The 22,750-nt window shown below is 47.7% G+C and overlaps 1 protein-coding gene across 1 annotated transcript in view; it reads right to left on the bottom strand.

Annotated features, from left to right (window-relative positions):
- Positions 1-965: 965 nt before the first annotated feature.
- KCNN4 (potassium calcium-activated channel subfamily N member 4) overlaps positions 966-22,750 on the bottom strand; it is a 66,042-nt gene continuing 44,257 nt past the window's right edge. The window contains exons 4-9 of the mRNA XM_070765006.1: positions 18,982-19,117; positions 16,879-16,989; positions 5,195-5,313; positions 4,127-4,196; positions 3,595-3,770; positions 966-1,687 (exon numbers count right to left, since the gene is read on the bottom strand). Of these exons, the coding sequence (XP_070621107.1) occupies positions 3,612-3,770; positions 4,127-4,196; positions 5,195-5,313; positions 16,879-16,989; positions 18,982-19,117 (595 nt within the window). The 3' untranslated portion in view covers positions 966-1,687; positions 3,595-3,611. The remainder of the gene's footprint in view (positions 1,688-3,594; positions 3,771-4,126; positions 4,197-5,194; positions 5,314-16,878; positions 16,990-18,981; positions 19,118-22,750) is intronic.

Consider the following 22,750-nt stretch of genomic DNA (forward strand, 5'->3'; position numbering starts at 1 on the left):
ATAAAAAATTGAATAAATAAATTAAATAAATAAACAGTGCCCACAGGAATGCTTTGACTTGCATAATAATTATGGCATTTGCTGAACAAGTACCCTGTTTTCCCCAAAATAAGACATCCCCTGATAATAAGCGAAATAGGGCTTTTGAGTGCATGGCAATAAGGCCAAGCACTTATTTCAAGGTTCCAAAAAATAATATTTTCAGGGAAACACTGCCACCCCCCAAAAAATTGGTCGTGTGGGTGTCTTGACTTAATGACTATCTGACTTAAATTCCAGGCTGCATTATGGTCATAAATTGAGGACTGCTCGTAAACCAACACAAACACCACTATTCTGTGAGCCGCCCTGAGTTTTCGGAGAAGGGCGGCATACAAATCTAATAAATATACAGTGATACCTCATCTTACAAACGCCTCATCATACAAACTTTTCGAGATACAAACCCGGGGTTTAAGATTTTTTTGCCTCTTCTTACAAACTATTTTCACTTTACAAACCCACCGCCGCCACTGGGATGCCCCGCCTCCGGACTTCCGTTGCAGGCGAAGCACCCGTTTTTGCGCTGCTGGGATTTCCCTGCTGGGATTCCCCTGCAGCATTAGAAAAACACAGAATTCCGGAGGTGGGGTTTCCCATGGAGGGGAGCCTCAGGGGAATCCCAGCAGCGCAAAAACGGGCGCTTCGGCTGGCAAAAGGGGTGAATTTTGGGCTTGCACGCATGAATCGCTTTTCCGTTGATTCCTATGGGAAACATTGTTTCGTCTTACAAACTTTTCACCTTAAGAAACTCGCCCCAGAACCAATTAAGTTTGTAAGACAAGGTATCACTGCATATATAAATATAAATATATCAAGAACCAACCTCTTTGGGTAGCTTGCCTGCGATTGTGTTAATAATTGAATGTTTTGAGCGTGCAATCCCCTGACCACGTTTTGCCGTTCAAATGAAGACTGAACCCATCTTCCTATTGGAGACGCTTTAATTTAGATTCTTGCACGATTGGAACTCCCAAAGTCCCTCCAATCAAGTCGTATGATTCTTAAGTAGCTTCGAGACTTTCACACAGATTTACCCTCTCCCCAAAGAAATTACAAACGGTAACCCCTCCCGGTGACGTGGCAAGCTGTCAAAATTAAATGGAACGGCGACTTCCGTCCTTGAGAAGTTCTGGGCAGTAGGTTACCAACTGCTTCCTGTAGATCTGATTCCTGCCACGTCTGGAAAGGTTTCTGCCCAAGAGCAAAGGCAAAACTTTTGCTTTCTTCCGTTTCAAGTACATTTTCTGGCCGTTTTCCTATCTCGTAAGCAGTTTCCACCTCCCACCTTTCCTTCCACGGATCAGTTTAATTCTTCAGCAGAGGCTACCAAGATGTGGTCTCCATCCAGAAGATGCCCCCTCGCCCTGCCAAGGCATCTGTCTTTGCAAATGCATTCACCGACACAATTGTTTCCTCAACTGCAAACCGAGTTTCATAACCTGGCTGGCCAGCCACGCTAAAAAAAAGTTATTAAGGCTCGTTGTGACTGGGAAGTACCACGAGATGGCGCTGTTGTGACAATTACTTCTCTATGGACCGCTTTGGTTTATGGAATCCATAAAAAAAAAGGCAATCGGTGTTCTAAAAGTCCATATCTTGAGCCAGGAGTGGAGAAAGATGAGATCAAAATCTTCTCAATGGCCACCTGAGAGGGGAGAAAGTCGAAAGAGGGATGACACATTAGTGTGATTAGATTAGATTTATTGGATTTATATGCCGCCCCTCTCCGCAGACTCGGGGCGGCTCACAACAATGGCAAAAACAGTACATAGTGACAAATCTAATATTTACCAATCTAATTACAGTTTTAGGTTAAAAAAATTCATAAAAGCAACCCCAATATATATGAAAAACAAGCACACAATCCATCAAACACCAAAACAACATTGGCAGGGGGAGATGTTTCAATTCCCCCATGCCTGGCGGCAGAGGTGGGATTTAAGGAGTTTACGAAAGACAAGGAGGGTGGGGGCAATCCTAATCTCAGGGGGGAGCTGGTTCCAGAGGATCGGGGCCGCCACAGAGAAGGCTCTTCCCCTGGATCCCGCCAGACGACGTTTAGTCGACGGGACCCGGAGAAGGCCAACTCTGTGGGACCTAACCGGTCGCTGGGATTCGTGCGGCAGAAGGCGGTCCCGAAGATATTCTGGTCCGGTGCCATGAAGGGCTTTATAGTGTGCTTAAGACACTCCAATAAATGTCAATCTATATGCCCTTTTTATCCATTTATACTAGACTTACCATACTGAACTTAGGTATCGGATTTTTTTTTTAATCATTTTTTAAAATTTCGTCATATCCCAGTTTTATTATTTTTATAAATAACCCAAGTTGGTGAAAATTTCTAGTAATCTTCCTTCCTATTTTATCTAGCACAACAGTTTTGCGAGGTGAGTTAGGCTGGGAGAATGTGAGTGGATCAAAGTCACCCAGGCATTTTTCGTGGCTAAAGTGGGGATTAGAACTCACAGTCTCCCGGCGATTGGGCCCATAGCCAGTTTTCATGCTTAAGGTGGGACTAGAACTCACACCTGGTTTCTGGCCTGGTGCTTTAAATCACTAAACCAAATTTGGGGTGGAATACGGCAGGTATTTTTTTAAAAAAAAAAAATTCTACATTTTAGATGCACGGATTTGGCATTCAAAATAAAATTACCTGAATCACCGACGTCCATTAATTCTTTATCACACAATACTAGAACGAGGGGGCCCTCGCTAAAGCTCATAGGTAATAAAGTGAGGACAAATCAAGGGAAATATTTCTTCACCCAGAGGGTGATTGGTTTATGGAATTCCCTTCCAGAAGAGGTCGTGACTGCTCTCAGCCTGGATAGCTTCAAGGCAGGATTAGACAGATTCATGGATGCCAAGTGTATCGGTGGTTATTGAAACGGAAGTCCAAGTGCTGCCTCTATGTGGGTTGAGGCAGGCAGGATTCCCTTGGGTACCATTTGTTGGGGGTCAAGGAAAAGAGAGTTTTGCCTTCTCTTTCTGCTCAAGATCCCCACGGACAATTGATGGGCCACTGTGTGACACAGAATGCTGGACTCAATGGGCTTTGGCCCGATTCAGCCTGGTTCTTCTTAGGTTCTTATGTTTTTGAGGGCAGAACCGAGAGAAGGCTGTTCTGGCTAAATTAGAACTGTAATCCCTAGGGGTCAGACTTCTCGGACAATCCAGAGAGAGGAAACTCTGGCCAGATGAACTAATCCTGCTTTTTTTGTTGTAAAGCCACATTAACAGAATCTTGCAAGCTCAAGTGTCCCACAATTCCTTTTTTTTTAACAGCCCGGTTATTTTTAATTTACTTTCTCTGCCTGTTACCTAACTCTGGGCCAAGTCTCCTCTTATCTGATCGTTCCCTAGGCAGCATCTCTTCCCTCCCCTTCCTGTCTCTCTGGTCCATTCCCACATTACACTTGCTGAAAGATTTCACTGTGGCCTCTCCGTGAACCCACATTCCATAACCTTCCCGTTACTTTTAGCCCTGTGTGTTTATTTTTTTGCAAACAGAAACTACCATTTCTGGGCCCAACAGAAGCCCAACCTTACCTGGCGATCCTTGACCATCAATGCACCTGCTGTTCCTCCTGTTGTTTGGACTGCACCAGGGCAGAAAGCAACCTGGTCATCTCGTCCAGTTTCCTGTCGAGGGACTCGATCTGTTTTTCCAGCTCCTGGTGAGAGTTACTAAGGCTCGACCGGAGGTCACACATGATCATTTGCATCTGGAAGGAGAAGACAGAGGTCATGCTGGTGGGCCCAGCCTCGGTGTGTCTTTGGAGCAGTAGTGGGTGGCTACCACTGTGCACCAGTAGCAACCGCCAGATGGCGCAATTTGCAAGCGGCCACTCCGGTGGGAGTCCTATGGACGCCGACATCTTTTTTCTACAATTTTTCCTCTTTTTTTTGCTTCGTGGGCAAGCCGCGGCCTGTTGATGAGACCTGGGCATATCTAGGAAGGCCCATGATTGCTCTCGCGGCCGCATTCTGCACGATCTGGAGTTTCTGAACATGTAGAAGAATAGGTCTTCTTTTAAACCAGGGCAAGGGCTTCTGCTCATGGGCCAGCGAGAAAACCTACCTTAGAAATATCCACCATGTTAATGACTTGATCTCTGATCTTGCGGTGTTTCATCCTCACATGGCGAAACCTGCAACAAGAAATGGGTGAGTTCATGAGCAACCAAGTCGATTGGGAGGCTGGAGGCTAAAGATTGCAAAAAAAGATTGCAAGGATCGGGTATATTTAGATTGCTCATCAGTAGTAGTAACTGTGAGAGGGATCTTGGAGTGCTGGTGGACAACCCTTTAAATATGAGCCACCCGTGTGCAGCAGCTGCCAAAAAAGCCAACACAGTTCTAGGCTGCATCAATAGAGGGATATCATCAAGATCACACAAAGTGTTAATACCACTATATAAGGCCTTGGTGAGGCCACACCTGGAATATTGCATTCAGTTTTGGTCACCACAATGCAAAAAGGATGTTGAGACTCTAGAAAAGATGCAGAAAAGAGCAACAAAGGTGATTAGGGGGCTGGAGGCTAAAACATATGAACAACGGTTGCAGGAACTGGGCATGGCTAGCTGAATGAAAAGAAGGACCAGGGGAGACATGAAAGCAGTGTTCCAATATCTCAGGGGTTGCCACAAAGAAGAGGGAGTCAACCTATTCTCCAAAGCACCCGAGAGTAGAACAAGAAGCAATGGGTTGAAATTAAATAAGGAAAGAAGCAACTTAGAGCTAAGGAGAAATTTCCTAACAGAACAATGAATCAGTAGAACAGCTTGCCTCCAGAAGTTATGAATGTTCCAACAGTGGGAGATTTTAAGATGTTGGATAACCATCTGTCTGAAGTAGTGTAGGGTTTCTTCCCTAAGCAGGGGGTTGGACTAGAAGACCTCCAAGGTCCCTTCCAACTCTGTTGTTGTTGTTATAGATTAATGAATAGAAAGACCAGGGGTGACATGATAGCAGTGTTCCAATATCTCAGGGGCTACCACAAGGAAGAGAGGGTCAACCTATTCTCCAAAGGACCTGAAGGCAGAACTTGGCTGGCTGGGGAATTCTGGGAGTTAAAGACCACGAATGTTAAAAGTTGCCAAGGTTGGATGGCTCTCCTCTATAGCATCCCAGGGTAGGAACTTACATGTGAATGGCTGCCAGCAGCCGCCGGTGGTGTTTGCGTGTCCTCAGCCCGTCCTTCCTCTTGGTGTGCTTGTGCAATAGCCAGGCTTCCTGTAGTACGTTGGCCGCTGAGCATTTCATCTGGAGGCACAAGCAAATTTGGTCAAGAAAGAGATTATCTTTGAGACAACCGCTGTTTCTCACCCTCACCAGAGACTTGTGTTAAGTTTGTAAGACATAAACTCTGCTCGGGTGGGGGTTCCAACTTACCGCCGCTATGGGTGCTGCTGCGCGCACAGCTTTGGGTGACAGGTGGGCATGCGGGCACACTGGAGCAGGATTTGCAGAATGCAGCTGCGAGAGCTATCATGGGCTTTCCTAAATATGCCCATGTCACACCAACGCTCCGCAGTCTGCATTGGTTGCCGATCAGTTTCCGGTCACAATTCAAAGTGTTGGTTATGACCTATAAAGCCCTACATGGCATTGGGCCAGAATACATCCAGAACCACCTTCTACCGCACGAATCCCAGCGACCGATTAGGTCCCACAGAGTTGGCCTTCTCCGGGTCCCGTCAACTAAACAATGTCGTTCGGCGGGACCCAGGGGAAGAGCCTTCTCTGTGGCGGCCCCGACCCTTTGGAACCAACTCCCCCCAGATATCAGAGTTGCCCCCACCCTCCTACCCTTTCGTAAGCTCCTTAAAACCCACCTCTGTTGTCAGGCATGGGGGAATTGACATTTTCCCTCACCCTAGGCTTATAAAATTTATGCATGGTACGCTAGTATGTATGATTGGTTTCTAAATTGGGGTTTTATAAATTAATTAAATATTAGATTTGTTACATTGTATTATCATTGCTGTGAGCCGCCCCGAGTCTGCGGAGAGGGGCGGCATACAAATCTGATAAATAAAATAAAATAAAATTTGGCTTCTGCACATGAGCAGAGAGCAAATCTTGCAAGAAGGCATGTGAAATTTCGGTGGGGTTTTTTTTGCTTCCGCGCATGCACAAAACATCGCTGAAAATCACCGAAATCTCACACGCACATGCATCTTCTCATGAGGTTTGGCTTCCTGCTCATGCACAGAAGTTGAATTTCGCTCTGGTGCGTGCGCCCACCCTCCGATCACCCAGAGCTATGAGCACAGCTCCATTTCCAGACAAGACGGAGTGGCTGTGGGTTTTGCCTCCCAAGGACAATTCCATCTGTCCGTCCATTACCCTGGGGGGGGGGGAATTATTGACCCCCTCGGAGAGGGTTCGCAGCTTGGGCTTCCTCCTCGATCCACAGCTAACATTGGAACACCATCTCTCGGCTGTGGCGAGGAGGGCGTTTGCCCAGGTTCGCCTGGTGCACCAGTTGCGGCCCTATTTGGACAGGGGGTCATTGGTCACAGTCGTTCATGCCCTTATCACCTCGAGGTTTGATTACTGCAACGCTCTCTACATGGGGCTACCTCTGAAAAGTGTTCGGAAACTTCAGATCGTGTAGAATGCGGCCGCGAGAGCTATTGTGGGGCTTCCTATATTCGCCCACGTTTCTTCAACACTCCGTGGCCTGCACTGGCTGCCGATCAGTTTCCGGTCACAATTCAAAGTGTTGGTAATGATCTTTAAAGCCCTACATGGCATTGGACCAGAATACCTCCAGAACCGCCTTCTACCGCATGAATCCCAGCGGCCAATAAGGTCCCACAGAGTTGCCCTTATCCAGGTCCCGTCGACCAAACAATGTCGTTTGGCGGGCCCCAGGGGAAGAGCCTTCTCTGTGGCGGCCCCGGCCCTCTGGAATCAACTCCCCCCGGAGATTAGAACGGCCCCCACCCTCCTTCTCTTTCGCAAGTTACTCAAGACCCACCTATATCGCCAGGCATGGGGGAACTAAGACATCTCCAGGGTTTTTATATTTCATGTTTGGTGTCCATGTGCTGTATGTTTTTTAATTATTGGGGTTCTTATACATTTTTATTATTAGATTTGTCCCATTGTTATACTGTTTTTATTACTGTTGTGAGCCGCCCCGAGTCTTCGGAGAGGGGTGGCATACAAATCTAAAAAAAATAATAATAATTTCTGTTACCGGTATTTTTTTAAAATTAGCCATACATAGCAATGATTAGCTTAGTAGCAATCATGTTACTAACCCTCCCTAAAACCAAGTCGAGAATTTAGCAGTACTTTTTCCATGTTTTTTTTTTTTAAATCCTTTTTTTCCAGGGTGTGGAAGATTGTGGCTTAATAATTACAACCTTAGTAAAGAAAGTGACAAAGCAAATCAGCCTTTGGTGCGCTGATCAGAACATGGCAAATGCCAAGAGGAAGCCACAAAAGATGGGACTATCACGCCCTGTGTTCCAAGGCAGGGTGCCCAGGAAAACCAATTTTATTTATTATGGAGCAAGGGCGGATAATCCTTTTATGGTTAAAAGCTATATTTCCCAAAGGGGAATCTGCCAGGTAGCACATCCCATAGTGCATGGGTGGGTTCTGGGTCCTTTGGCTGCTGGTTCGCTCAGGGTTGCGCTGCATACGCGTGCACCCTCGGCAATAAAAAAAAATCCAAGGTGGCGGCGCCCACGGAGACACCGAGAGAAACCGGCTCCATGACATCATCGCCGAGTTACAAACAGTTCTAAAGAATCGGTTAGAACTGGTAGGAACCTATCTCTGAAATGATGGGGTGTGAAGAGATAACAAGAGATTAACAAAAGTTCAAAAGGATCTTGCGGGTCATCTAGTCCAACCCCCTGCCCAAGCAGGATGACCCTACATCTGCCTCTGCCTAGGTTTGAACTCACAACCTCTTGATTGTGAGGCAAGCGCTCCACCTCAAGGTCACGTCAGTTGGGTGGTGAGAAAAGATGACTACTTCTTCTTCTTCCTCTTCCTCTTCCTTTCTTACTTCCTTCTTTTTCTCCTCCTCTCTTCTTTCTTTCTTCTTTTTCTCCTCCTCCTCCTCTCTTCTTTCTTCTTCCTCTTCTTCCTTTCTTTTTCCTTCTCCTCCTCCTCTCTTCTTCCTTCCTTCTTTCTTCTTCCTCTTCCTTTCTTCTTCCTTCTCCTCTCTTCTTTCTTCTTCTTTCTTCATCTTTTTCCTCTTCTTCTTCCTTTCTTCTTCCTTCTCTCTTCTTCCGTCCTTTTTCTTTCTTCCTCTTCCTCTTCTTCCTTTCTTCTTCCTTCTCCTCCTCTCTTCTTCCTTCTTCTTCCTCCTCCTCTTCCTCTTCTCATATTTACATCTCTTTTCCCCAGCCTTTTCCTCCTCTCCATGTGGTTTCTGAACTCACAGCTAATTGTTCTAGAGACCCAGTTTCATCCCTTTCAAAATAACTTCCGAAATGAAGCCCAGGGCCACAAGGGCAGATTCCTATTACTACCACTACTGATGCACTGTGCGCGCAGCTTTGGTTCCTTGCATGTGCGTGCATGTGTCCCAGTGTGGTTTTGGTTCAGACACTCGGACGTGCATGCAAGGGAACCGAAGCTGCGAACACAGCGCACCGAGAGCTACCAGCGCCCCATCCTCCACTGTACCGGTAGCAGCCCACTACTGCAGAGCCATAAACTGCCCACTCATCTCATTGGGGTGCTTCACCGTTGATCTACAGCAGTGTTTCCCAACCTTGGCAACTTGAAGATATTTGGACTTCAACTCCCAGAATTCCCCAGCCAGCGAATGCTGGCTGGGGAATTCTGGGAGTTGAAGTGCAGATATCTTCAATTTGCCAAGGTTGGGAAACACTGATCTACAGATTATGATCCTGGCCATGACAATTGCCAAAGAAAAGGCTCAAGGCTCAGGTATTCCTTCCCTGCTCAAAGATGCCACATTAGGTGTTTTTTCCAGATTCCCTATTAAAATTTGGACTGATGGGCGTCCGACATAGCAAACCAACCAGAGCGAAATTCTCAAAACTATGGAAGGCCCATTCTTTTCCCAAGAAGTTTCAGTTAGTTTGCCACCATGAAAATATTTATTTTATTTATTTATTGGACTTTTATGCTGCCCATCTCCGAGGACTCGGGGCGGCTCACAACATATAATAAAACATTGTATCACATCCTAAATCCAATTAATGAAATATAAAATCTAAAAAGCCCCAAAAACCCATAAAAAACATTCTCATTTGATCAACTTTCTCTCAACACATTCGTCGGCCAGGGGGCAAAGATCTAATGCCCCAAGCCTGGTGGCATAAATGAGTCTTAAGACTCTTGCGAAAGGCGAAGAGGGTGGGGGCAGTATGAATCTCCAGGGCTGGGGCCCCCACAGAGAAGGCTCTTCCCCTAGACCCCACCAACCGACATTGTCTAGTTCAGTGTTTTTCAACCAGTGTGCCGTGGCACACTAGTGTGCCATGAGACATGGTCAGGTGTGCCGCAAAGCTCAGAGAGAGAAAGAAAGCAAGAGAGAGAGAGAAAGAAAGCAAGAGAGAGAAAGAGAGAGAGAGAAAAAGAACAAGAGAGAGAGAAAGAAAGCAAGAGAGAGAGAAAGAGAGGGAAGGAAGGAGAGAGAGAGAAAGACATGGAGGGAGGGAGAGAAAGAGGGAGAGAGAAATAGAGCGAAAGAGAATTATTTTGTCCAAACTTTTTTTAGCCCCCCCCCCCCCCCGCCCCACTCATTGTGCCCCAGGGTTTCGTAAATGTAAAAAATGTGCCACGGCTCAAAAAAGGTTAAAAATCACTGGTCTAGTTGATGGGACCTGGAGACCTGAAAATATAGTGGATTTGTTAACAAAGGGGGATTTAAAAAAAAGAATTTCTGGGGATTGTTTAGCAATCCTACTTGCAAATATGCAGGGTTTCATTTTACAAGTTTCATTTTTTTTGTCCCACTAAGCCTGGTTAGTATTTTTGTGTATTCTGTCTGGGACACTATTTGGGTGCTTTATAATTCAATCTACAGTGATCCCTCGAGTTTCGCGAGGGTTCCGTTCCAAGACCCCTCGCGAAACTCGATTTTTCGCGATATAGCGGTGCGGAAGTAAAAACACCATCTGCGCATGTGCGGCCATTTTTTCATGGCCGCACATGCGCAGATGGTGAAGTTTGCGTGTGGGCGGTGGGGAAGACCAAGGGAAGGTTACTTCAGCCGCCCAACAGCTGATCTGCTCGGTAGCGCGGCAGCAGCGAGGAGCCGAAGATGGGGTTTCCCCTTTGCCTGGGCAACGGGGAAACCTCATCTTCGGCTCCTCGCTGCTGCCGCGCTACCGAGCAGATCAGCTGTTGGGCGGCCGAAGGAACGTTCCCTGGGTCTTCCCCGCCGCCTCGGATCCTCGCTGATGCCCGCCCGCCGTTTGCCGCTCGCCCCGTTCGGCGGCCGCACATCCCGTTCGCCCGCCGCTCGCCCCGTTCGCCCGCCGCTCGCCCCGTTCGCCCGCCGCTCCCCTCGTTCTCCCCCCATTCCCCTCGTTCGCCCGCCGCTCCCCTCGTTCGCCCCCCACTCCCCTCGTTCGCCCCGCCGCTCGCCTCGTTCGCCCGCCGCTATCGAACTTGCTATCGAGCCTGCTAATGAAATCCAACCCGCAGCGGCCCTTTCCCTCTCCAGGCTGCGGGAGGGGTCCGGAGAACAATGCCTGGCGCCGCGCTCCCGGCTGGGCTTTTTTCCCCCATTTCCCCTCGGGTGGAATTTCAGACCCTCCGCCGGTTGGATTTCATTAGCAGGCTCGATAGCAAGTTCTTCCTCCCTTTAGAAAGCCCCGCAGCCTCCTCCGCCCGGCGAGGCCGCCAGCGAGGACCCGCAAAGCCGCCGCCGCCGCAGCGAGGCCAAGCCGCCCGCTCCCACGGCACGGGCTCCCAACCACAGCGCCGCTCAGCCCGCCCTCGGCGATGCCTCCGCGGATCTGCAAACCCAGCCGAGCGATGCCTCTGGTCTGGGCGAAGGCAGTGGGCAGTCCCCGCCGCAGCAGTCCCCGCGGGCACCGCGCGCCAAGGGCCGGCCAGGCCGCCGGCCAACAAAGGGGCTCCCTCGCCTCCCTCGGGCAGGTTTACAAAGGCAGCGCGGCAACTTGGAGCCCGGCACGCCCCGCAGCCCTCGCCTCGCCCGCCCCCGCCTGGCCGGCGCTCCGGCTACCCCCGGCTGAGGAAGAACCGAGTAGCCCCCGCCCTCCCCCGCCTGGCTCCCTTCAGCCCCCCGGGGCCAAGCGGGCGGGGGGCGGGCGGGACTTCGCCTGTCTCCGCCGCCAGCATCGCCCCTCCGGCGGGCCGGGCCTCCCCCGCCCGCCTCTGCTGCAGGCCGCCGCCGCCTCCCCGACTGGCACAAAAGGGCCCCGCCCGCCCCGCCCCGAACCTTACCTTGCGAGTTTTTGGCTGCGGGGGGAGAAGTAGGATTTTCCTAACTCCCTCCCCCTGCAGCCAAAAACTCAAAGCCTGTATCCTGCCGCCCGGTTTACCCAGGACACGAGCGGCGAAGTGACTTGGAGGAATGGAAAGTCCAAACCGCCCGGTTTCAGTGGGGTTTCCCCGTTGCCCAGGGATTCCTTCGCCCGAACGGAGGTGGCTGTGGTGTGTTCAGGAATCCCTGGGCAACGGGGAAACCCCACTGAAACCGGGCGGGTTAAGCCTCCTTCGGCGACTGCGGAACTGCTTGCTGTCAACTTTGCACTGGGCAAAGAACTCTTCACCTCCCGCCAGGCACGGACGAAAGGCGTGGAAGTCTATTGTAGCAGCTGCTACAGCGGAGACATTTGGGGGGGGGGGGGAGGCAGGAGCAGGAGATCCGGCCCTTCACTTGCCCTCCCAGCAAAAGGCAAAGCCGCGCAGCTCCCCAGCCGCCAAAGGAGGCTTAACCCCACCCCTCTGTCCCACTCATCGCCCGTGGTCGGCATAACCTCCTCCTGCCTATCCCCGCTTTTCTGCCGGCCACGGGCGATGGGTGGGACAGAGGGGTGGGGTTAAGCCTCCTTTGGCGGCTGGGGAGCTGCGCGGCTTTGCCTTTTGCTGGGAGGGGCAAGTGAAGGGCCAGATCTCCTGCCTCCTGCCTCCCCCCCAAAATGTCTCCGCTGTAGCAGCTGCTACAATAGACTTCCACGCCTTTCGTCCGTGCCTGGCGGGAGGTGAAGAGTTCTTTGCCCAGTGCAAAGTTGACAGCAAGCAGTTCCGCAGTCGCCGAAGGAGGCTTAACCCGCCCGGTTTCAGTGGGGTTTCCCCGTTGCCCAGGGATTCTTTCGCCCGAACGGAGGTGGCTGTGGTGTGTTCAGGAATCCCTGGGCAACGGGGAAACCCCACTGAAACCGGGCGGGTTAAGCCTCCTTCGGCGACTGCGGAACTGCTTGCTGTCAACTTTGCACTGGGCAAAGAACTCTTCACCTCCCGCCAGGCACGGACGAAAGGCGTGGAAGTCTATTGTAGCAGCTGCTACAGCGGAGACATTGGGGGGGGGGAGGCAGGAGGCAGGAGATCTGGCCCTTCACTTGCCCTCCCAGCAAAAGGCAAAGCCGCGCAGCTCCCCAGCCGCCAAAGGAGGCTTTACCCCACCCCTCTGTCCCACTCATCGCCCGTGGTCGGCATAACCTCCTCCTGCCTATCCCCGCTTTTCTGCCGGCCACGGGCGATGGGTGGGACAGAGGGGTGGGGGTTAAGCCTCCTTTGGCGGCTGGGGAGCTGCGCGGCTTTGCCTTTTGCTGGGAGGGCAAGTGAAGGGCCAGATCTCCTGCCTCCTGCCTCCCCCCCAAAATGTCTCCGCTGTAGCAGCTGCTACAATAGACTTCCACGCCTTTCGTCCGTGCCTGGCGGGAGGTGAAGAGTTCTTTGCCCAGTGCAAAGTTGACAGCAAGCAGTTCCGCAGTCGCCGAAGGAGGCTTAACCCGCCCGGTTTCAGTGGGGTTTCCCCGTTGCCCAGGGATTCCTTCGCCCGAACGGAGGTGGCTGTGGTGTGTTCAGGAATCCCTGGGCAACGGGGAAACCCCACTGAAACCGGGCGGGTTAAGCCTCCTTCGGCGACTGCGGAACTGCTTGCTGTCAACTTTGCACTGGGCAAAGAACTCTTCACCTCCCGCCAGGCACGGACGAAAGGCGTGGAAGTCTATTGTAGCAGCTGCTACAGCGGAGACATTGGGGGGGGGGAGGCAGGAGGCAGGAGATCTGGCCCTTCACTTGCCCTCCCAGCAAAAGGCAAAGCCGCGCAGCTCCCCAGCCGCCAAAGGAGGCTTTACCCCACCCCTCTGTCCCACTCATCGCCCGTGGTCGGCATAACCTCCTCCTGCCTATCCCCGCTTTTCTGCCGGCCACGGGCGATGGGTGGGACAGAGGGGTGGGGTTAAGCCTCCTTTGGCGGCTGGGGAGCTGCGCGGCTTTGCCTTTTGCTGGGAGGGCAAGTGAAGGGCCAGATCTCCTGCCTCCTGCCTCCCCCCCAAAATGTCTCCGCTGTAGCAGCTGCTACAATAGACTTCCACGCCTTTCGTCCGTGCCTGGCGGGAGGTGAAGAGTTCTTTGCCCAGTGCAAAGTTGACAGCAAGCAGTTCCGCAGTCGCCGAAGGAGGCTTAACCCGCCCGGTTTCAGTGGGGTTTCCCCGTTGCCCAGGGATTCCTTCGCCCGAACGGAGGTGGCTGTGGTGTGTTCAGGAATCCCTGGGCAACGGGGAAACCCCACTGAAACTGCAGAGCCGAAGGGTGGCCTTTTTGTCTGGGAGGGAAGATGACGCGCGGGCGGCACAGGGGGGGGGGGAGGCAAAGCTCTGCGGCTCCAGCCACTTTCAGCCAAGCCTCCCCGGCCACGCAGCCAGGGAAGCCGAGCCGGGCGTGGCGGCGGCGGCGCTGCTGCTCCGGTCGCCCGATCGTCTCCTGCCTCCCGCGCCGATGTTCCACGCCCGGCTCGGCTTCCCTGGCTGCTTGGCGGGGGGGGGGGAGGCTTGGCCGAAAGGGGCTGTACCCGCAGAGCTTTGCCTCCCACCCCTCGCCCCTGTGCTGCCGGCGCGTCATCTTCCCTCCCAGATTCCCCCGGCAAAGTGACGTGGAGGAATGGAAAGCTGAAACCGGGCGGTTTGAGTTTCCCATTCCTTCAAGTCACTTCGCCGCTGCTCTCCTGGCTAAACTGTGTGGCAGGAGACAGGCTTTGAGTTTTTGGCTGGGGGGGAGAAGTAGAACCTTCCTAACTCCCCCCCCCCCACCAGCCAGAAGGAGCGGCGAAGTGACGTGGAGGAATGGAAAGCTGAAACTGGGCGGTTTGAGTTTCCCATTCCTCCAAGTCACTTTGCCGCTCCTCTCCTGGCTAAACCGGCGGCAGGAGACAGGGTTGGGGGGGGGGTACTGGGAAGCCCCCCAGGCCGACTGCCACCTTTTCAAACAGCCGCGCCCTTCCCAGCTGAGTCCTGAAGCCAAGCGCCAAAGGCGAACTTCTGCGCTTGGCTTCAGGACTCAGCTGGGAAGCGGCACGGGTGTTTTAAAAGGTCTCCCCCGGCATGGGGGGCTTCCTAGCACCCCCCCAAACCCGGGTTGGGGGTTCGGGGGGTGCTAGGAAGCCCCCCATGCCGGCGGGAAGACCCAGGGAAGGTTCCTTTGGCCGCCTAGCAGCTGATCTGCCCGGCGGTAATGCAAACTCCACCATCTACGCATGCGTGCAGATGGTGGTGTTACTTCCGGGTAGAAAACTCGCGATATAGCGTTTCGCGAAACTCGAGATCGCGAAACTCGAGGGATCACTGTATAGTGCAACCTAGAAAAAAAATGGGTTAATTTTGTTATCAGGCTAAACGTGGTTAAGACTTTGGGGGAAACGCATTTATGACACATCTATGCAGTTGAAGTATGAACACTTGAGTTCATCAGGGTAGATCACATACACAGCCTTAAGTAGGTAATTTTTAACGGAGAAGTGAGTAATCTGGACAAATACGGACGCCCAACCCAGCCCATCCCAACCTAAATTTCAGATTCGATAACTACCATCCTTGGGAGGGAGTAACAAAACAAACTCACTCAAACTTCCCTACATTTTTGCCTTCCTGAGATATTATAGTGTGTGGCTCTATTGTGTAAATTCAGAGAAGGAATTAATTCCACTTCCAAGTTCAACATGTTGCCTGAACTTTTATTCCACATAAAGATAGGGTAGAATCGTTCAGAGTTGTTCCAGAAGATAGCACAAGAAACGAAGGATTTAAATTACAGAGAAATATTATCTTGGCTGAACTCCAGGAAAGACGTCCTAATGGTAAGACTTGCTCAACAATAGAATAATTTGTTTTGGGAGTTCATGGACTCTCCTTCACTGAAGGGGTTTAAATGTCATCTGTCAGAGACACAGTAGTTGCGGCTTTTTGCAATTTCTTGCAATATTAAAGTAGAGACGATCCACTGCACGGGGATTTTACGAGCATGCAAACTAAAAAGACCTGCTAGTCAAGTCTAATCTTTATTTTGATCGTAGACCAACCAAAGATAGGATCGGAAAGAATTACAGTCACTTCAAAAAAAATAACTTTGTTTATGAGAGATTTTAAAATATCAATAAACTGGAATTGCTAACATAAGGTCAGCAGTCTTGCACAGAAATTAAAACAAAAGATCTTGCAAAGCAAGAACAGTTGGTGAAGATGAAAGAACTTTACAGAGATGGCAGAAGTAATGTGTTTGCTTAAGAAAAAGATAGGTGACTGCATTTATTAATGCCGAATGGACTTTCTGCAGCAAAAAATAATAATAAAATGAACTTGCGGTTTCTGGAGTTGGTGACTAAAAAGGGTAGATTACAGGAAGAAGGAAACTACGGCATCATTTTAAAGGGAACAGATAAAATATAAATGCATATATATATATGCATTTATATTTTATCTGCTCCCTTTAAAATGATGCCTTCTCTTATATATATATAGCTAGCTGATGAGGCCAAAATAAGGCCGAAATAGATCTATCCTAGTCTCCCTTAATTTTCAAATCAGCAAAAACATGTGACACATACAGAATATAGTTTGTCGGCTATGAATAAATTAACTGCCTTGGAAATGGCCCTGGGTTGGGCCGAGAGGCAAAAAAGGAGCTGTGATGTTCCTTCCATATACCAGGGTGATTCAACACAAAAAACATGTAACCCTTCCCTGGTACAGAGCTGAAGGGATTGGATACTGTAGCCTAGAGGTTAATTCTCTGTCTCACAAGGCAAAGGTTGCAAATTCAAGTCCCAGTGAGGGTATGGCTAGCTGATGAGGCCAAAATAAGGCTGAAATAGTTCTATCCTAGTCTCCCTTAATTTTCAAATTCAGCAAAAACGTGATATATATATGTGTGTGTTTTCTGTCGAATTACCCAGGTATACCCAATTATGGGACGAGCTTCATGTTTCATTTTGCCCCTCGGCCCAACCCAGGGCCATATCCAAAGCAGTTAATTAATTTATTCATAGCCGACACACTATATTTTGTATGTGTAACATGTTATGCTGAATTTGAAAATTAAGGGAGACTACGATAGATCTATTTCAGCCTTGTTCTGGCGTCATCAGCTAGCCATACCCCCCAAACTGGCTCTCTCGGTAGCACCATAGGTGCTGCCATCTCATTTTTTTGCTTTAGCATTGTGCATGTACGCCTGCATGTGCAGGGCACATCAGGAAGCGAACCGGCAGCGAGGTAAGCCAGAACCGACCCCCTGCCTCAATGAAATCGAGTTTGACCCCCCTGCCATAGTCACTTTGGGCTCCGGATTGCTGAGGCACGGTTCCTAAAGTGAATTTCTCCACCCATCTGGAATTCCAACCAGCATTTCTCTTACCTCTTTGGCGCACTGGATGTCCATCATGAAATTGTGAACATGTTTCTCGGCTCTGGTGAATTCCAGTTTATCGGCAGCCACTGCCACCAGGAGGGCTGTGCACCCCACACCCTGGGAAGAAACACAAAAGGGGAGGGGTTTTTTTAAAGTTCTTTTTTAAAAAGGAAAAAAATGTGCATGGATTATTTCAGCTGAAAGGATAGAGAAATAGCTTCAGTTAGCAGAAAGGAGGACTGATATGTTTTTTTTTAAAAAAAGTTTAAAAAAGTTTCTGACTTTGTTTAAAGTCAGATTAAACACTAAACAAATGGCTGCAAATTGAGGATTGTTTGCACACCATAAGGCTGGACAGAAATACAGTTTCTTTACAAAATGTCCAATGTTGACTCTCCAGTACCATATTTTTCAGACTATGTGTCACACCTTTTTGCCCCCTAAAAGAGGGTGAAAACTTGGGTGTGTCTTATACACCGAATGTAGCCCCAGCCACCCCTTTCGCCTCTGCCTCCCAGCAATTTACCTCCATACAGCAAACAGAACCGAGTCTGTTAAGCCAAGCAACTCAGGATCAGCTTCCCGACTCTCAGCTGACTGAGGTTGCAAGCCATCTGCTCAAATGAAAGTGAAACTAAAGTGCAGCTTTAGCTGCAAGGAGGCAAGAGGCAGAGGCAGAATTTTATATATACGGTGGTATCTCTACCTACAAATAATAATAATAATAATAATTATTATTATTATTATTATTATTATTATTATTATTATTATTATTATTTATTGGATTTGTATGCCGCCCCTCTCCGCCTGTACTTATGAACTTTCCTAGATAAGAACCGGGTGTTCAAGATTTTTTTGCCTCTTCTCAAGAACCATTTTCCACTTACAAACCCGAGCCTCCGAAACTGTAACTGGAAAAGGCAGGGAGAAGCCTCCTTGGGGCCTCTCTAGGAATTTCCTAGGAGGAAACAGGGCCAGAAAAGGCGGGGAGAAGCCACCGCGAGGCCTCTCTAGGAATTTCCTAGGAGGAAACAGGGCCAGAAAAGGCGGGGAGAAGCCTCCGTGGGGCCTCTCTAGGAATCTCCTGGGTGGAAACAGAGCCTCCACCCTCCCTGTGGTTTCCCCATTCGCACGCATTATTTGCTTTTACATTGATTCCTATGGGAAAAATTGCTATTTCTTACAAACGTTTCTACTTAAGAACCTGGTCACGGATCAAATTAAGTCCATAAGTAGAGGTACCACTGTATCTATATCTATCTATCTATCTATCTATCTATCTATCTATCTATCTATCTATCTATCTATCTATCATCTATCTACCTACCTACCTACCTACCTATCCACATACATACACACACATACAGAGTGGTGAAATCCAAAACTTTTTATTACCAGTTCTGTGGGCGTGGCTTGATGAGTGTGGTGTGGCTTAGTGGGCATGGTCTGGCTTGGTGGGTGTGGCAGGGGAAGGATATTGCAAAATCCCCACCCACTCTGAGGCCAACCAAAGGTGGCATTTATATCTTCTCTCAAAATTACTATTCAACTACTCAAAATTTCCACTAACAGTTCTCCGAACTACAGTGTTCCCTCAATTTTCACGGGTTCGAACTTCACGAAAAGTCTATACCACGGTTTTTCAAAAATATTAATTAAAAAATACTTCAGGGGTTTTTTCCCTATACCATGGTTTTTCCTGCCTGATGACATCATATGTCATCGCCAAACTTTCATCTGCCTTTAATAAATATTTTTTTTAATAAACTTTAATAAAGAAACATGGTGAGTAATAATCTAAATGGTTGCTAAGGGAATGGGAAATTGTAATTTAGGGGTTTAAAGTGTTAAGGGAAGGCTTGTGATACTGTTCATAGGCAAAAATGGTGTATTTACTTCCGCATCTCTACTTCGCGGAAATTCGACTTTCGCGGGCGGTCTCGGAACACATCCCCCGCGAAAATCGAGGGAACACTGTACTCAAAAATTTCCACTACCGGTTCTCCAGAACCTGTCAGAACCTGTTGGATTTCACCCCTATATATGTACAAATAAGCATTGCAACCTTGCGTCCTGTTTCTCGGTGTAAGATGTTGTCATGTTCCTTACCATAACACCAGTGAACAAGCACACGACCTTCCCGCACACTGTTATGGGCACCACATCTCCGTAGCCGATGGTCAGAAAAGTGATGGGAATCAACCAGAACGTCCCACCCAGGTAATTGTCCTCGTCCATATGCTGTCTGGCAGATCAAAGAAGAGAGAATCAATATGAAAATAGGTGCATGCTCATATTTATCTAGAAAGGCACAGTTGGGACTCAACTTATGACCCTAATGAGGGCCAGAATTGCCATCGCTAAGCGAGGCAGTTGTTAAATGAAGGAGTCCTTAATTTAAGAACATGAATGGGACCAGAAACTTTCATTGCTAAGCAAGACCATTGTTCAGTGTGCCACACCCTTCCTTCCTTCCTTCCCTCCCTCCTTCCTTCCTTCCTTATTTATTTATTTACTTACTTACTTGTTTATTTACTTACTTGTTTGTTTATTTATTTATTTATGATAAAAACAGCATGTAACAATCCAATCCTAAAATAACTAAAAAAAAACCTTATTATAAAAACCAAACATACAGACAGACATACCATGCGTAAATTGTAAAGGCCTAGGGGGAAAGAATATCTCAATTCCCCCATGCCTGATGGCAGAGGTGGGTTTTAAGAAGTTTACGAAAGGCGAGGAGGGTGGGGGCAATTCTGATCTCTGGGGGGAGTTGGTTCCAAAGAGTGGGGCCACCACAGAGAAGGCTCTTCCCCTGGGTCCCGCCAAACGACATTGTTCAGTTGCCATGGTTGTCATGCAAATCACTGCAGTTGTTAAATGAATCATGTCGTTAAGCAAATCCAGCTTCTCCCCTTCGCCCATTGACTTTGCTTGTTGGAAGCCAGCTGGGAAAGTTGCAAATGACCTTGGGACACCCTGTCACTGTCATAAATACATGCTACAAGCACCCAAAGTTGGATCAAGTGGCCCTGAAGATGTTGCAACGCTCATTCATTCAAGAATCAATCATAAGTCCTTTTTTTCCCAATGCTGAACAGTTGGTGAAAGAATGAATGTAGAGCTACCTGTATTATATCCTGGTTAATTGTTTGACCATTCCTGGAGCAGATATGATATGAAAACAAGGGAATGGAATGGAACGGAATGGAATAGAGTAGAAAATAGAATTAAGAAAATAACATAGCATAGAGTAGAGTAGAGCAGAGAAAGTAGAGAAGAAAGAGAAGAAAAGAGAAGAGAGATTACTGATTGGGATGGGATGGATGGAATAGAATAGAATGTAAAATAAAAGAATGAAGAGAAGAGAGATTACTGATTGGGATGGGATGGAATAGAATAGAACGTAAAATAAAAGAATGAAGAGAAGAGAGATTACTGATTGGGATGGGATGGAATAGAATAGAATGTAAAATAAAAGAATGAAGAAAAGAGAGATTACTGATTGGGATGGGATGGAATAGAATAGAATGTAAAATAAAAGAATGAAGAGAAGAGAGATTACTGATTGGGATGGGATGGAATAGAATAGAATGTAAAATAAAAGAATGAAGAAAAGAGATTACTGATTGGGATGGGATGGAATAGAATAGAATGTAAAATAAAAGAATGAAGAGAAGAGAGATTACTGATTGGGATGGGATGGAATAGAATAGAATGTAAAATAAAAGAATGAAGAGAAGAGAGATTACTGATTGGGATGGGATGGAATAGAATAGAATGTAAAATAAAAGAATGAAGAAAAGAGAGATTACTGATTGGGATGGGATGGAATAGAATAGAATGTAAAATAAAAGAATGAAGAAAAGAGAGATTACTGATTGGGATGGGATGGAATAGAATAGAATGTAAAATAAAAGAATGAAGAAAAGAGAGATTACTGATTGGGATGGGATGGAATAGAATAGAATGTAAAATAAAAGAATGAAGAGAAGAGAGATTACTGATTGGGATGGGATGGAATAGAATAGAATGTAAAATAAAAGAATGAAGAAAAGAGAGATTACTGATTGGGATGGGATGGAATAGAATAGAATGTAAAATAAAAGAATGAAGAGAAGAGAGATTACTGATTGAGATGGGATGGAATAGAATATAAAATACAACAGAATGAAGAGAAGAGAAAATACTGATTGGGATGGGATGGAATAATAATGAAATGAAACGAAAATAAGAAATATAAAATAAAATAATAAAATGAAAGATCCAAATGCATAAAGGCAAACACACCTGTAGATGCAGGTTGGCTAAACTATAGCAGTAGAATCCCGTGTGCATGTCTGGTTTTTTTTAATCAAATCAAAATTTTTAAAGAAAATAAAACAGCCTTTGCCTGATGACCAAGCAGCTATTAATAACAATAATAATCTTCACAGTGGGAAATATTGGTGTTCCAATTGCTTTTCAGTGAAGGGTGGGGTCTCTGGGTTCTCTCAGCAGGGGTGGGTTCTTGTTCATTATCCTTCTCGTTGTCAACTGATCAGTTTTCTTAATCCAGATCACATACCAAAAGCCTCAATTGCGTTCCAGAAATTGATCTCATGTGCATAAAGGCTCCAGTTAAAGTCCAGGTTGAAGCCTCTGTATGCACCTAAGAAAGTCTCTGCAAGCAACTGCATTTATTAGGTACTGATATACCCTATACCAGGGGTAGGCAAAGTTGGCTCTTCTATGTCTTGTGGACTTCAACTCCCAGAATTCCTGAGTCAATCATGCTAGCTCAGGAATTCTGGGAGCTGAAGGCCACATGTCACAGAAGAGCCAACTTTGCCTATCTCTGCCTTATACTACATTTAGTTTTGGTCACCAGAATGCAAATAGGATGTTGAGTCTCTAGAAAAAGTGCAGAGAAGAGCAATAAAGATGATTAGGGGACTGGAGGCTAAAACATATGAAGAACGGTTGCAGGAACTGGGCATTGCTAGTTGAATGAAAAGAAGGACCAGGGGAGATAGGATAGCACTGTTCCAATATCTCAGGGGCTGCCACAAAGAAGAGGGAGTCAACCTATTCTCCAAAGCACCTGAGGGTAGAACAAGAAAAAATGGATGGAAACTAAACAAAGAGAAAAGTAACTTAGAACTAAGGAGCAATTTCCTGAGAGTTAAAGCAATGGAACAGCTTGCCTCCAGAAGTTGTGAATGCTCCAACACTGGAAGTTTTTAAGAAGATGTTGGATAACCAACCGTCTGAAGTAGTGTAGGATTTCCTGCCTAAGCAGGGGGTTGGACTAGAAGACCTCCAAGGTCCCTTCCAACTCTGTTGTTGTTATTGTCATTTTTATTCTTGAGATAACCTCAAGGCGTCCAGAGTCTGGGGGTTATGGGCATCATGAGCAATGGGGGCGGTGAGCAGCCTAAAAAAGACATTGAGGCAACTTTGTCCGAAGTCCCAGGATTTAGACAATCTCTCGTTCATGGGAAAATATTCAGTCCTCCTTCCAAACTATGGTGGGAATTCAGGAGGGACGCTAAGCCAAGCCAGTTTGACAAGACCTTTCTCTATGAGAACCGGGCCAACTAATGAAATGAGAACAGGTTGTTGATTTTAGAGTTGAGCCACCTTTTCAACTCTTTTGAAATCAGAAGGATTCTGTTTCTTTCTGTCTTTTAAAAAAAAATCCGTGTCACCCAAAGTGACAAAATGTTTGTTTTTCCTCCAGCAAAGAGGTTCACTTAAATGTTGGCTTTCTCAGGTGAACTGACCTTTTTGGCGGGCTGACAAGACAGTAAGTGGAGATGTTTTTTTAAAAAAAGAAAAATCCAAAGGAAATGACTTTTTCAACTTAGAATTGGGTAGGATTCCTTCGGAGAAG

This window comes from Erythrolamprus reginae, chromosome 11 (assembly GCF_031021105.1).
Source record: "Erythrolamprus reginae isolate rEryReg1 chromosome 11, rEryReg1.hap1, whole genome shotgun sequence".
NCBI classification, from domain to species: domain Eukaryota; kingdom Metazoa; phylum Chordata; class Lepidosauria; order Squamata; family Dipsadidae; genus Erythrolamprus; species Erythrolamprus reginae.